Genomic DNA, 14,270 nt, shown 5'->3' with positions numbered 1-14,270 from the left:
CTCAGCGTCAGCCTCCTCGTGGACTTTATACGGTGCCTTGGTCCAAGCCTTGGCTCGTATAGGCTAATGACGCTGAGCAACTAATCCCAGGGAATCGACTGGTGGGAATTTCCGGAACCGACCATTTATGGGAGGAGACTAGGGGTTCTCCCAGATCACTGGCTGGACTTGTGTCTTGCCAGCTTCGATTTGTTGGGTATATAATCAGACTTCACAGGACTAGAACCATAAGTCCATCCTATGGTATTCGCGGGCTTGGCAGGGACCGTACTGGTACTGTCGTGTCCGTTGCCTTTGCGGTGGGGACGCTCTCATGTAGATTTTAAGCGCTGTGCCGGAGGAGGCGGCTCCGCAGCCCTCAGTGTGATGGATTATGGCGATAAACGATAAACCTGAGAAGTCCCTGCGGGCTGTACGGTGGGTTGGCGCCCCGCCGGCACAGTCAACTGAGGAATGCCTTTGTATCATGTTAAGGCGCTCTAAAAGCTGCCAGGTAATGTTGCCTGAATCGGAGTTAATATCTTCTGGTGTGACTGGCAACCTGATTTCGCAATGGTTTTATTTTGTGATGTGACAGCTAAACATATAATGCTCGGGGGTCCCCCTTTCCCTACACATCCACGCTCCAAGGCAGCTGTTCTTCGCTCATCATTCTCATGACTGCCAGACACAATTAAACAAGTTCTAATTGCACAAATGTGAAGGTGGGGTTAATGGCTACACTCCCCCAAGAACACACATCATTGTGCATGGGTACTACCTTGTGACAGCAACAGTCCCTGTCATATTTGAATATCTTTACTTAGGCACTACTGATATTTGTTTTAATAATTTCTATCAGCAACAAAATTAATTTGAAGAGGCAAAATAACTTACTTGCAAAGTATACATCACCAGGTCCAAATCGGTCATCATTTTGTATTAGAGTGTCGTCACTGAAAGATAAATTTAAATAGAGAGTTTTAGATATATAAATAAACTTTAACATATCTTTGCAGCAAGTTCCAAAGGTGAGATATTTTTATTAATAAAACTCACATGCAATTTTCCTGCTTCTGATTCTTGGTTAATTTAATGTTTTTCTAATAATGTTACAAGAATTGCAGTTTGTGGCTGGCTTACTTGTAATTTGTCTGTGGTATAAGATGCGTCACGTCACTACCAGCTCTTTCTATTTAATCTTAAATGGTAAAAAATATACGCGATACGGGGTTTTAGATTACTCTGTGTTAGTTAAATACCTCAAAATAAATAATGTCTTTTTAGCCATCAAAGCTTGTCCAATCTCTTCCAAAACACCGTGTATGTATATAATGGTTTATTGCACCTCAACATTACAAAAAATAGTTTTCGCAATTTCTAAGTAGAAAACATACTGTTAAATTAACTAAAATCAATGAAATTTGAAATTCAAATAATAAGATTTATAGTATTTAAAATAACATTCATAAAATTTTAATTCCAAACTAAGATTCCATAACTGATAATAGTTATATCAGTTAATCCTAAACTACAAATGAGTTTCTTTTAAAAGATCCTCCATGAAAGCATTCCTCCTAAGGACACTGTGTGTTTTGTCACTTTCAAATACCTTAGCATAATCATCATTAAAATATCATATCATATTCAGTTAAGTTAAATTATAATTTACAATTCATTTAAACTGTTTTTTAAATAATTTGAAGCCTTATAAATGTTTTAGAGCAGAACAAGTAACAGAGTTGACACTCTTTATGAAACAAAAATATTATTGATGAGTTTTAAATCGAAGATGATGTTTAAATTAGTTTAAATTAAATACTGATGTTTCAACTAGACGCGACAGGAAGTCTGATGGGTTGCTACATCAATGAAACGTAGAATTTATTTGCCATTACAAAATACATCGTAAGGATATACGGAAGGCCTTTTGAAACATATTTAATTTTATACACTTTAATCAACTGCGATAGCTGCTTCTTTTCACTTCCTTGTACGAAGTAAAACAGAAGTATTGTAATCGCGAAAAGTTTCAGGCAGCATATTTCAACGAAAATATCCATTTTGACCCCTATCGAATTTAATTTAACGATGTTTTTGCGTGATATCTGTACGTAAGGACAGAATAAAAGACTCGTTTCCTCCAAAAAATTATAAAACTGCTTTAAAATTAATTCTGAAGAGAATTTTTCGTGGCGTCTCTACGAACGTATGTACATACGTACGTATCTCGCATAACTCAAAAACGAGTAGCCTCAGAACGTTAAAATTTTGTATATAGGATTACTATAACATGTAGATGTGCACCTCGTATTTTGGTTGCAATCGGCCGCACCAAACATATATAAATATATTTATATATATATCCACTCTGTTACCCGGCTCAGTGATCTCAGTTTCTTTATTCGTATATGTTTGTAAATTGTACATTTTTTGCTTTACAAATAATTGAATTATGTTGTTTTTATCTTCCAATTAAGATTTTTATGCCTTTAGTAAATCTGTATGCGATATTTTTAGAATTATCAACAATTTTAAAGTTGTTTAAGTGCTGCTAAGCCTTTTTTTTATGGCGGCCATTCATTGTTTACATTTGAAACAGCAGACTAGTGGATTTGTTGCCAATCTAGAGAAACTTAGCTTCCCAACAACAAAGACAACGCCTTCATTTTTTATTGCCAATTAAATCATGCTTAATCCTTTCTGGATTTTTTCGAGGAAATAGTCGTTTAAGATTTACTCCGTAATTCTTAATATAGATATTTTGAGTTTTTATGTATTTTTGCCTTCTCGCGAAGTGAGAACTGAATTAATTGAATGAGAAATACCCAATCGTCCGTGAAAAACTGTTTCTTTTTTGTTTTGTTTGCTTAATTTCTTTTATACATCGTTCTAGCTTTATTATAGTATTTGAATAGAACATGTGGCAATGATTAGATAATTCTATTCTTTAAATGATATAAATTTTGTGCATTATGAATTATAATATGAACGAAATATAATACTGTTAAGTGAATCTAGCGCCAGAGTGTCGCTATGGTAAACAAATACTAGATTGAATTTTAAAGAATTCATTTATTCAGTTGTTGTTTATGCGCTGTCGGCGAAGTAGATTTAATTGAATCCAATAAGTTTAAATGAAATGCAAGAAAAAATGCGTATAATTTAATATTCCGTACAAGGAAGTCATGTGGTGTACACATCAGATTTTTTTATCTACTAGAAAAATTTCTTAGACGTGTAGTTCTATGAAGCAAGATATGGATGAATCGAGCGAAAAAGAAAAAAAAAAAATCGTTGTGAATGCTTTATGGCGATCCAAATGCAAATGAATTTAAATGAAGTTTTACTGGATATTTTGCTGAATATTGCATGCAAATTGATTATACTGTCGTTACATCAGTGTTTAGATATCTATCTGTCCGTTTCTGGTGACAAATTAGCAGAAGTTATGTAAAATGTTTTACCGAAAACCAGAAAATGTCAACAAATAGAACCATATGGTGTACAGAGTGCAAAACTGTATTTTGTTTGGGTAGTTATTTTAAAACTTTTAATCATACTTAAAGTACTTAATAAAATTTTAAATACTTTTTAGTCCAATTAAAAAACGTAAGCCTTAAATTCCTGATTTTCAACAATTATTCCACATTTGCAAACAGCATACAAAATTTGAATTTTACGTTATTTGTTACACACTGTATGAACAGACATGTTCAGAATGCTCAACTGTCTGAACAGTTTAAACATTCAAAGACTGCCGGCCAGATGGTTTAGTAGTTAATGACACTGACTGCCGTATCGATGGACCGAAGTTTGAACCCATAAGAAGGCCTGGATATTTGTAAGTATAGTGTTGTAAATGTATGGTGTCTCTGTGGCATGGGGACATTCTAAATATATGGCGAGTCAAACGTCCTCTCGTGTAGTTTGGTGGTTGAGGACATGGGTGAGAGACCCTCAGACCACCTTTTGGGATCATCTTCCTCAAAATTGGTTTGGAAAGCAGAAATACAACATCATTGTACTCTGTAACCCATGAAATATAGACGCGAGAAAACTACAGCAACATTGGAAACATTGGTTAAACTGCACGTAGAAGCGCTAGACCCGCACCTCCGACTGAGTTATTTGCTGTACATAACTATGTTCCCATCACAGTTCCGAATTCCAGGAGCGAATAACCCAGGTAGGCGTCGCGAGTTACTCCCACCCCCTACCACCCCACGTTTGAGGAAACATAGCCCGAAGCGCAGTTCGGGCGTCTATAACCTCTCAAGGACTCTCGGGTCGTCATTTACTTTGATTGCTCTCTTGTCACACAGACATTATATGCATACAAACATTCATGCCTTCTTCCGGATTCGAACCATCGGCGTCAGTATCACAGGTTAACATTCCATCTGTGCAGCCATCGGTTAAGCAAAGAACAAACTTCATTGCAATGCTGCCTTGAAACCAGATATTCCATTAGAATTTTTCGTAACTTTATTCTAATGAAGGAAAACAGAACATTTATTTTTTTCCAAAGGATTACGAGAACTTTGATTATTCGTCAAATGCTATTAAAACATCAGTCTTCGCTCACCTTCTTCCAATGACAATCAGTCCTTTCGTCTTTGGATTGACCCAACATTCATCATTTTGATACCAGACGCCTGAAATAAACGGGATATTATTTTTTTTAATTGGAAGATGCACAGGAATAGAAACATCTAAACAACACTGCTGCTGCGAATGTGGGCGTGTTGATCATCGCGGATTAATTAAATCTCCGCATTGTATTGTTTGAGCCTTATATTGAATTTTTTTTCAGAATTTTACCTGGATATTTGGTGAGATAAGTTTCTTTTAGTATTCTGTTGTTGTCGTCCTTCCACAAACAAAGGGGAAAGTTGGGTGCAGGAGTTGCTATGACCGCTTCGCCTCGTTCTCCAATAACGAAACAACCTAAAAGAAGCAAACGAACAAATGTTTAAGTTAATTTTGAAACCGCAGATGTTTAGGAAAACATAATTATCATTTCTTATTTGAGAAATTATAAAAAAATAACTAATAAGTTCATTTTGAAACCTCAGATGTTAGGTAATTATCATTTCTTCCTTGGAAAATTATTAAAAAAATGAAGAATCAGTGTGTAAAGCTCATTTAGAAATCGCCGTAAATGTTTATCAAAGTGTGATTATCATTTATTCCTTGGAAATTATAAAAAATAACAAATAAGTATGTAGTTATGTTATAATCACGTAATAAGTATATGATTATGTAGTACGAATAAGTATAAAATTTCATTTTGAAACTGAAAATGTTTAGCTAAGTATTATTATCATTTCTTGGAAAATTATAAAAGAAATTAACGAACAAATTCATTCTGAAACTGCACTTGTTTAGCAGAATATAATTACCATTTCATCATTCAGAACTTTAAAAATTATTAAAAAAACGGAATAAGTGTTTAAGTTTCTTTTAAAACCGCAGATGTTTAAACTAAGTGTAATTATAATGCCTTACTTGGGAAATAAAAAAAAAATAACAAAAAATTGTTATGTTTTAAAAGCACGGATATTTTAGCTAATTATTTTTTCTTCCTTGGAAAGTTATAAAATGTAACGAAAAACTGTGAAAGTTCATTTTGAAAAAGCGGATGTATAGCAAATTCTGTTGTTGCAAAGAATAATTATCATTTCTTACTTGGAAAATCGTAAAAAACAATTATAAAATTATCAAATATCATGTTCTTTGCACTTAACGCCACATAAAATTCAGTTAAACAGCAAAATCACAAAATATTTAAAAGCAACATGTCCTTAGAATTCCCGATGCAAGGTTAGGGGTTGTCATGTATATTTTTCTATTCGTTATGTTATATCTTTAAAAACTAGCCGTTCGCGCCATCAGCCACTTAAAATAGTTATCACCAAAAAGAAAAATATATAATGATTTCAGAGTCAAACTGAATATTTATAATTAGACATCTCATGGTTTTAATATATATTCATTTAAATCAATCACATTAAAATATAACAAAGATTTCAACATGTTTATTGCTTTAAATCTCTTATTTTATTACTCAGTAACCATCCAGATTGAGTTTGAAAGTACCTTACGGTTTAGCGAACGGTAACAGGATGGCGAGTGGAACATGTGTTAAGAAAAGCCTATAGAGAGCGCTGTACCCCGCCTGTTTCTTCAGCGTAGAATTGCTTAACTAATGAGTAAGAATGCTGGTAAGGGAGTGAATTGGAATTCTTCAATTATGGCAAAGCACACGAGGGCTATCTGCCTAAAGGGAGGGATGTCTTCGTGGAGGACTTTCTAAGGGAAACTGGCTCCTATACACGTTACACATGGGGAAAACTACGAAAACGCCCATGCAGCCAGGCCGTTGGCGGGATTCGAACCTCGGACCGAACTACCAGTGTTCAGCTTCTTTACCGCTCGACCGCTGGTGGGCCGCCTTGCTGATAAGGGAGTCGCCGGCTCTAATAATTAACGGCACAATTAATACTACACTTTATTTTAGTAATCATGTAAATAGATTTATTTGTTGTTGTGTTCAAAACTGAGCTTTACGTACAAACTGAACCACCAAGGTACTTACAAATTTTGGATTAGTAAAAACGCCACATAGTGCATCGTCAGCGAAAAAATTCCGGGATTACTAGGCCATTATATTTTGGATTACTAAATCATGCCCGGAAGGAAATAAAAGGTAGGCTCTCATTTTATATTTATTTTTGATTTTATTTTTGATCCTTGGATGTATTTCTGTTGTACTATATTAAGAAAATGGCAGCGTTAGAACTAGCAAAAGCTAAAAGAAGAAAAGTTCGAAAATTAGCAACCCAGTTAATTAATCAAATTGATGCTAAATTAAAGTCAGGAGAGGAGCTTGATGAGCAAGATTTAATAGACTATTGCGAGCTCTTAAAAGTTTAACCTAGCAACATAGGCAAATCTTGCATAGGCAGAAGAAAGAAAGGAAAAGTGATGTTCAGAAAGAGTAAGTGGTGCCATCTAGAAAAGAAAAATAGAATTAGAAATAATCTGTTTGTAGACTGTGGCTTCAAATATGATTCGCTGGGTAAAGCAGAGAGATTATTATAAACTAACAAGACTCCAATTCTCTAACAAATCGAATAAACAAATGCTTGAAACTACTTAATGATTCGCATGAGAATGAGAACAGAAGAATTAAAAAGGAGAAAATAAATCGAGCTTTTAATTTATCTATATATTTTGAGATTTAAAGATAATTTTAGATATAAAGCCATTTGATAAGCTTAAATGAAATTTAAAAAAGTTGAATAATATATAAGTAGTTTTAAATTAAGTTTAAGAAAAGGCAGTTTAATTATTTTATAGTTTTAGTTTACAGCATAACTCAAACTTTGCCCAAAAACAAGAAGTAAACATAAAATCAGTTCATATAATGAATAAAAAACGTTACTGCGTTCAATATTTCGGGTAGAAACATTGTCAAACATTGATAAACATAGTTGAATAATATTAAACACTGTTAAAAATTAAAATGCATTGATCAGCCGAATGCATCTACGCGACACATTTTATATATACATATATATATTTCCTTTCGCTTTTTCTAACATAAGGTACGGTGAACTTCAAAGAAACCTAAACCACCAGCTGAGGAAGATTGGGGGCTATTTTGGTTGAAACGAATTCGATTTTTGATTTGTAGCCCGGTGGTGCTGGGCAAGAGACAATATAATGAGGTCTTACCATTTTTGTCAACACATCGGACATCCATTCCAAGAGCAGGGGCTTGAATTTCTCCAGCATAAGAAGGTAAGTTTAAGTCGAATCCTGAGATACATCCGAACGATTCTGTGGATCCTAAGATAAAGCAGAAAATTTAAACTATGTTACAGATATTAAAATCGGATATGCTGGGGCTGTGAAACTAAGCATGAAGGTTGGAGATTCAATTTAAAATACAAGCCCTTACAGCATCCATGTCACATAAAAATGACTTTAGTCAAAATGAAGGGATACAATATGATGAATATCAGTGTTTTGTAAACATTACTCGTAGTCAGTACCTTCGAACTCCAATTGCACACAGGCAAAATGCAAAATCTGAAAATAGCTAACTGGTCAGATATTGTTTACCAAAAGGAAAAGTTTTAATAAAATACAAAGGATTTTAAATTTCGCTTTACGTGTTTATCAAAACATACATTAACAATGATAATAATATCGTAAAGAGGAAAAAAAATCAAAATTTATATATATATTTCCATCTGAGAATTTTAGTGACTGCAAGAGTTTTTAATTCAAATATATTGACAGACAAATATTAAATTTTCAGCGTGGTATTTATTTCAAATATTTCTATAGTGTTTAATGAATTATTAAATAACTTACTTTAAACTTAAAATAAAATCTGAAAGCTTCCAGATTTTTAAAATTTTTTGTGTTAACTTTACTTATTAAATATCATGTTCTTCGCACTTAAATCACATTAAAAATTTAACAGCTATATCGCAAAATATTTAAAAAGAGCATAACTTTAGAATTTCTGATACAAAGTCTAGCGCGTTGGAGATAAAAGCGGTTTTTTTTCCTTCCGTACAATGTTGCCATTGCTCGCTTTGAAATCGCTGATATTAATATAAAATTCGTCAGTTTTTTTTACAAAATATGAAATAGATAATAAAACAAATTCCAAATTAGGGCTTCCAGGGGCCCATTTTCACGTGGAGGACTATATTATTCAAAATTTGATAACTCTGAGTACCGTTGGTTATCAGTGCCAGAAACATACATACATTCATGCAGATGCTTCCCTATTTATTTTCTTTAATTATAATTCAAGGCTCTAATATTTGGTGGCAACAATTTGAAAAGTGAAACGATGTTTATAGTGAACCAGCGAAAAATTCCAAAACGAAATTAATAGCTCTTTTATGCTAATGTCTTAGGGCTAATAAAAACATTTTAAATAAATTTTTAATTTCTCATTAACTGTTTATAAAAACACACAGCAATAATATTAATGATAATAATAATATTAACAACAGCAATGATAATATCGTAAAGAGCAAAAAAATCCAAATTTATATTTATTTCCCATCTAAAATCTTAAAAAAATATGTGGTACCTGCGAGACATTTTTATTATTTACAGTTTGTAATTCAAATATACTGACAGCTAAATATTAAATTTACAGAATGATATTTATTTCAAATAATTCTATACAATGTTTAATCAATCATTAAATAACTAACTTTAATTTAAGCATAAAAAATTATGAAAATTTTCCAGATGAGACTAATAGTGATAACCCAGTGTCTTTCTTTTTAAGTTTTCGAGTGTATTATTTACGTTAATTTTTAATAATGCTGAAAATAATCTAGACTTGCAAGAACTAAACTTGCAAGTTCTTTGCAAGAACATATTTGTAACAAATACATAATTGAAATGCATTTGCTGCCCGCAAAATATTCAAAATTGCAATGGAATTTAAATTACTTAATTTGGGGTTTTCACAGAAATTTAACTAAGAAAATGCAGAAGTTTGTTTTCACCAATGTTTCTTTTCTTTTTCGTAAATTCCTTAACAATGAGTTTTAGAAAAGATAGTAAGGAGAGTCAATCAACGAAGAAAATGGCTAGAATCACTATGGAGGTAAAACAACAGACCGTTGAAAAGTTTGAAAATGGCAGGGGTTTGTGGAACACGGCTATTATACAGTATGCCGAGTACGATGGAATCTACGATTGTCAAAAACAAAGACGCTATCCAATCCGGTAACGCTGTGGACAATTACTACATACAATTGCTTTCGAACAATTGTATTTTTGAAATTTGTTCGCATAGGTCAATTAACGAAATCGATTACCGAACAATGGCATTAGAGCATTGTGAAAGCAGAAAAACATTTCTGTATAGTATCATGTGCAGGACGTCCTTAACGTGCAGTATATATTTCAACCACAGCATTTACAGTTTAGTGCGAAACAGTGTTATAATAATAATAATATAATTCTTTATAAGAGCGGATTAATTACTTTTCTTTTATTCCTTATTGGAAAATTTTACTCGGTATGCGTCCAGTTTGATGTATGTGCAAGGATTTGGAACAGATAAACGATCTATATGGAAGTACTATTGATTTAAATACGAGGTGAGGAATTTTTCTTCTGAATCTATGAAGTTTTTTTTTTTTAATTTTTTGTTATTTATTTTTTATTTTAAATCAAATTTTCTATTCAACATACCATATTGACTGCCGAAAAATACATCCTTTTTAACCTTATCATGGATGAAATGAAAATTTTGCATTTTGGCAGGACTTCCTGCGGTAAGTTGAACCTGGTAGTGCTCTAAATTTAACTCTGGACCTGAAAAGCATAAGCAATTTGTTATATTTGCGTGCAGAAATAACAGTTAAATTCACTTCAAATATCTAACAACAATATATATATTTATAAATAACATGCATTTAATAATCAACTGGTTACTCTGCAGTACTCATTAGTTGTCGCTGTTACCAATCTCACTTTCTGACAATGGTCGGCATGGAGTCAAATGTGGCTGCACTTGGCGAGAGCCTTGCACACCATATAGGTGACAGACTGACTGTAGTTTAGTTTCGCCCCTAATTTTGAAAGAAAGCGGCCCGGGAGGTCGAGTCCAAGGATCTCCTACATCTCTTGCCCCACCAGCATCCTCTCTCCTTCGGGGATCGATGTAGAAAAGTCTGCGAAGCTAATGGCTAGGATCGGTACCTATACAGCCTCGGCCACTGGGGTATACAAATAACGAACCTGGTATATCTAATGGCTTCGGAAAGATCGGTTATCGGCCAGCCTGTGGCTCTGGCAGTTAATAGAGCTTGAGGTTCTAGTACGCCGGTGTTGCGTTCCGGGTTGCTGCCTAGGGATGGCGCCCCGAGTTTGCTGGGCAATGTCTTTGGGCGACGGGCAGCCTGTGTGGCTGGTAGGTGACAAAATCCATCCTATCCAAGGTTGAAAGGACAGGGTTTGAACTCCTGGGCCTGGTTCTGCGGGTGGATGGCCACGTAGTACCCGGCTTGAATGTCTGACGGAAAGTGTTGTAATGTATTTTGCAGTAATTGACAAAATAACAGATAATCTTATAAGTGAAACATAAATTTTATTTTTAGTTTACGGAGATAGATAATTTGAATACAGTCTTTTAGTTACAAATTTTTCATGCTTCTTCTAGCTGGTCAAACTTCAGAATTCTCGTTTTAAACAATTTCTTCTGTTGCTGAGCAACAGAGAAATATGGCGTTGCCCTTCAATAATTAATATAGTTATTTGTTAATAACAAGATATTACAACCTCTCCCTCCTCCAGATAAACTTTAATTTATATTTTTAAAAATTAAAGTTTACAGTTTTTTTTTTCAAAATAACAAAACATCAACACACTACATAATTGAAATACTACATATAATATAATAATATACAGTAATATATAGTAAGGAAGAGGAAAGAACAAAATATTTTTTATCTAGGGAAATACATTATTTAATCAATAATAGGGAAATACATTATTTAATCATGCCAGGGAGTACGACTTAATGCGTCTACATTTTTATGGTTTTTACCACTTCGATGAACGATCGTGTAATTGTAGGGTTGTAGTACCAGTGCCTATCTCATAAGTCGTGGATTTAGACTCAAATTATTTTTGAGCCAAACTAGGGGATTATAATCGATCATGATGAGGAATTTAGTATACCGGTCTAAATAACATTGCAGCAAAAATTATGGCGACGCATTCCTTTTCTGTGGTAGAGTACTTTGTTTCAGTTTCTGCAAACGTTTTACTGAGATGTAATACTGTATGTTCATTGCCTCGTTCATCTTTTTGAGCTAAAATGACACCCATACCAGAGTTTGAAACATCAATTTGCAAAATAAGCTTTTTATTGAAATCAAGTGAGTGCAATTGAGGCTTCTGCTTCAACAACTCGCCCCTGTCTGTTTAATTCCTTTAAAACCTTCTCCTTGACTTGCATCTCAACTCCAGAACTTGGCAATTCATGTAGAGCTTTTAACTGAGAATCGTTTAATTTTGTCAGTTTTTTCTTGTCAGATAGTTTTTTCTCTTTGCGAGATGAACTTTTGCTCTTATCCGCTGCTTGCATTCTCATTGAATGTGGCAACTTTGAGTATCCTTTATCATGTTTGTGCCTCTCTGCTAAGTTTTCTGACGCGTGCATAGATTCTGAATGTATTTTTAATTTCTTAGCTTTAGAAGCACCTTCATGAGTTCTTTTCTCAGAAGTTCTTTGATCTGCTGTTAACAAACTGTCAAATACATCTTTGCTTTATGAAGAAGAAGGAACTGGGTATCTTGTGGGGGAATAATCATACCTACTATCCACAGAAGATGAATCAGCAGGTAAATAAGGTTAGGCAACTTCCATATCAATAACTTCAGTTTTCTCATCAGGAGATGAACGTTTAGATTGCTTATCAGACTTTTGTGAAGCATTGAGAGAAGCTTGACCTTTAGGAAGGTGAGTATTGACCAAATTACCGTGAGTTATAGCACTATTAGTTATTTGGTTCTGTATCAAAGATGTATAGTTCTGCATTTGAACCCTATACTTTTGAGGAATAACAAATAATTCCCTTTCATTTCCATTTTTAGCTAATTTCTTCTATACTTCAATTTTTTTTCATATATGATATTTTTACTATACTTTAGGCCTTGATTGTTATAAAGTAAATATCGTCAAAATATATTATTACTTCCAAATATCGTCAAAATAAATTATTACTTCCAATAAAATAATTTGTTCAAAAAGTTTTAAGCAGTAACTTATATAATAATTCGGACACTCCGAATTTTAATTGAGATATTTTAGAGGACAATGTTTCTTGTTATGATTTTTGTTTCTGTTTTAAAATGAAGAATAAAATGAAATACATCACAAGAATTGTCGTCTGTATTTGGAAATTTTCACTTATTTTAGCAAAATATGTTAATTAGTTTCATATCTGAAGTGAAGCGGCAAGTCGCTACAAATTAACGGCTAACTCTATGAGAAATTTAATAATTCAGCTTTTTGAAAAATGGTAAAAGTATTCGAAATACCTTAATACCAATCACACTTCTGGTATTCGAAATATCTACAAAAATACCTTGGTGCAAAACATTTAACTACCTTTGGGTTCAATAAAACGATGCAAACTGCATGGAACTGTTACGAATGCACTGGAATTTGGAACACATTCCAAGATAACATCAAGGAATTGCAGATTTATTCATCGAAAAATTAAGCGACATTTAAAAATTAGTACCGTAAATCATTCAGCAGATATAGAAGAACGGTTTACAATAAGAGTTAACCCTGAAGCTGAACACTGGTAGTGCGGTCCGGGGTTCGAATTCCGGCGGAGAGGCTGACTACATGGACGTTTTCGGGATTTTCCTAATGCGTAATGTCTATATGAGCTAAAATTGCCCTAGAAATTTCTCTACCAAGGCCTCCCTCCTCATAAACAGACGAACCTCGAGGTAACATTTAATCATCTCACTTTGAGAGTTAAGAGGAAAGATTCCTCCTAACTACTGGATTATTTAAAGTTATGCGGATTCTCGAATACGATTTCACGTATTTTAGGGAATGAAAGCCAAACATTTTGCTTGATAAAATCAATTTTTTTAATGAAGACCCTAAAATCATTAAACAAAATAATATATCTATTTTTTAACATGTAAAATTTCAAGTTTTTTTCCAAGTCCGAGAACAAAGTGCTATGTTCTATAAGGTAGTGCACTTGATTTTACGCTAAAGTATTACCGTTATCCCTCGCTTACCTCTCCACCGCCCAAGTATTTTAGCTGCAGGTTCTGAAAATTTTAAAAATATTTGCGTTATTCTCTTTTTTCTCAATGCGTTCAGACAGCAAACTTCCTTGATATTAAAATTAATTCGTCCATGTAATGATTGTTTTCTCTTACTGACAAAGACTATCCGACGCAAACTACGTGCGAATGTCACCCCGAACCTTTCCTTTACACCAGCCTTTAAAGTTCTAACTTTATGCTGGTTGAACTTTATCCAAGCCTAACAGAAGAAACAACCCAAATACGAAGTCTACGATTTCTTCGAGTCAGCTTCAGATTTACCGTCTTTAATTTTTATGGATAATTTGAGGCGTAAAAGGTGGAGAAGATAACAACAGGAACGAGAGCGATTTACATTATAGGGAAGTAGAAATGAAGATGTCTCATTAGATATTGTAATGTTAATATCTCTATGTACTTTTATTATAATGCAG

General features: G+C 33.6%; 1 protein-coding gene across 1 annotated transcript in view; it reads right to left on the bottom strand.

Moving 5' to 3' along the window:
• Positions 1 to 14,270, bottom strand: part of LOC118183305 (acetoacetyl-CoA synthetase-like) — a 73,942-nt gene that overhangs the window by 10,787 nt on the left and 48,885 nt on the right. Inside the window, exons 13-17 of the mRNA XM_085821352.1 lie at positions 10,225 to 10,347; positions 7,723 to 7,836; positions 4,804 to 4,929; positions 4,568 to 4,637; positions 877 to 935 (exon numbers count right to left, since the gene is read on the bottom strand). Coding sequence (XP_085677478.1) covers positions 877 to 935; positions 4,568 to 4,637; positions 4,804 to 4,929; positions 7,723 to 7,836; positions 10,225 to 10,347 — 492 coding nt within the window. The remainder of the gene's footprint in view (positions 1 to 876; positions 936 to 4,567; positions 4,638 to 4,803; positions 4,930 to 7,722; positions 7,837 to 10,224; positions 10,348 to 14,270) is intronic.

The sequence above is a fragment of the Stegodyphus dumicola genome, chromosome 7 (genome assembly GCF_044657685.1).
Source record: "Stegodyphus dumicola isolate Sdum_Otavi_A_Nest chromosome 7, ASM4465768v1".
Classification (NCBI taxonomy): Eukaryota; Metazoa; Arthropoda; class Arachnida; order Araneae; family Eresidae; genus Stegodyphus; species Stegodyphus dumicola.
This window is presented reverse-complemented; position numbering and strand designations above follow the sequence as displayed.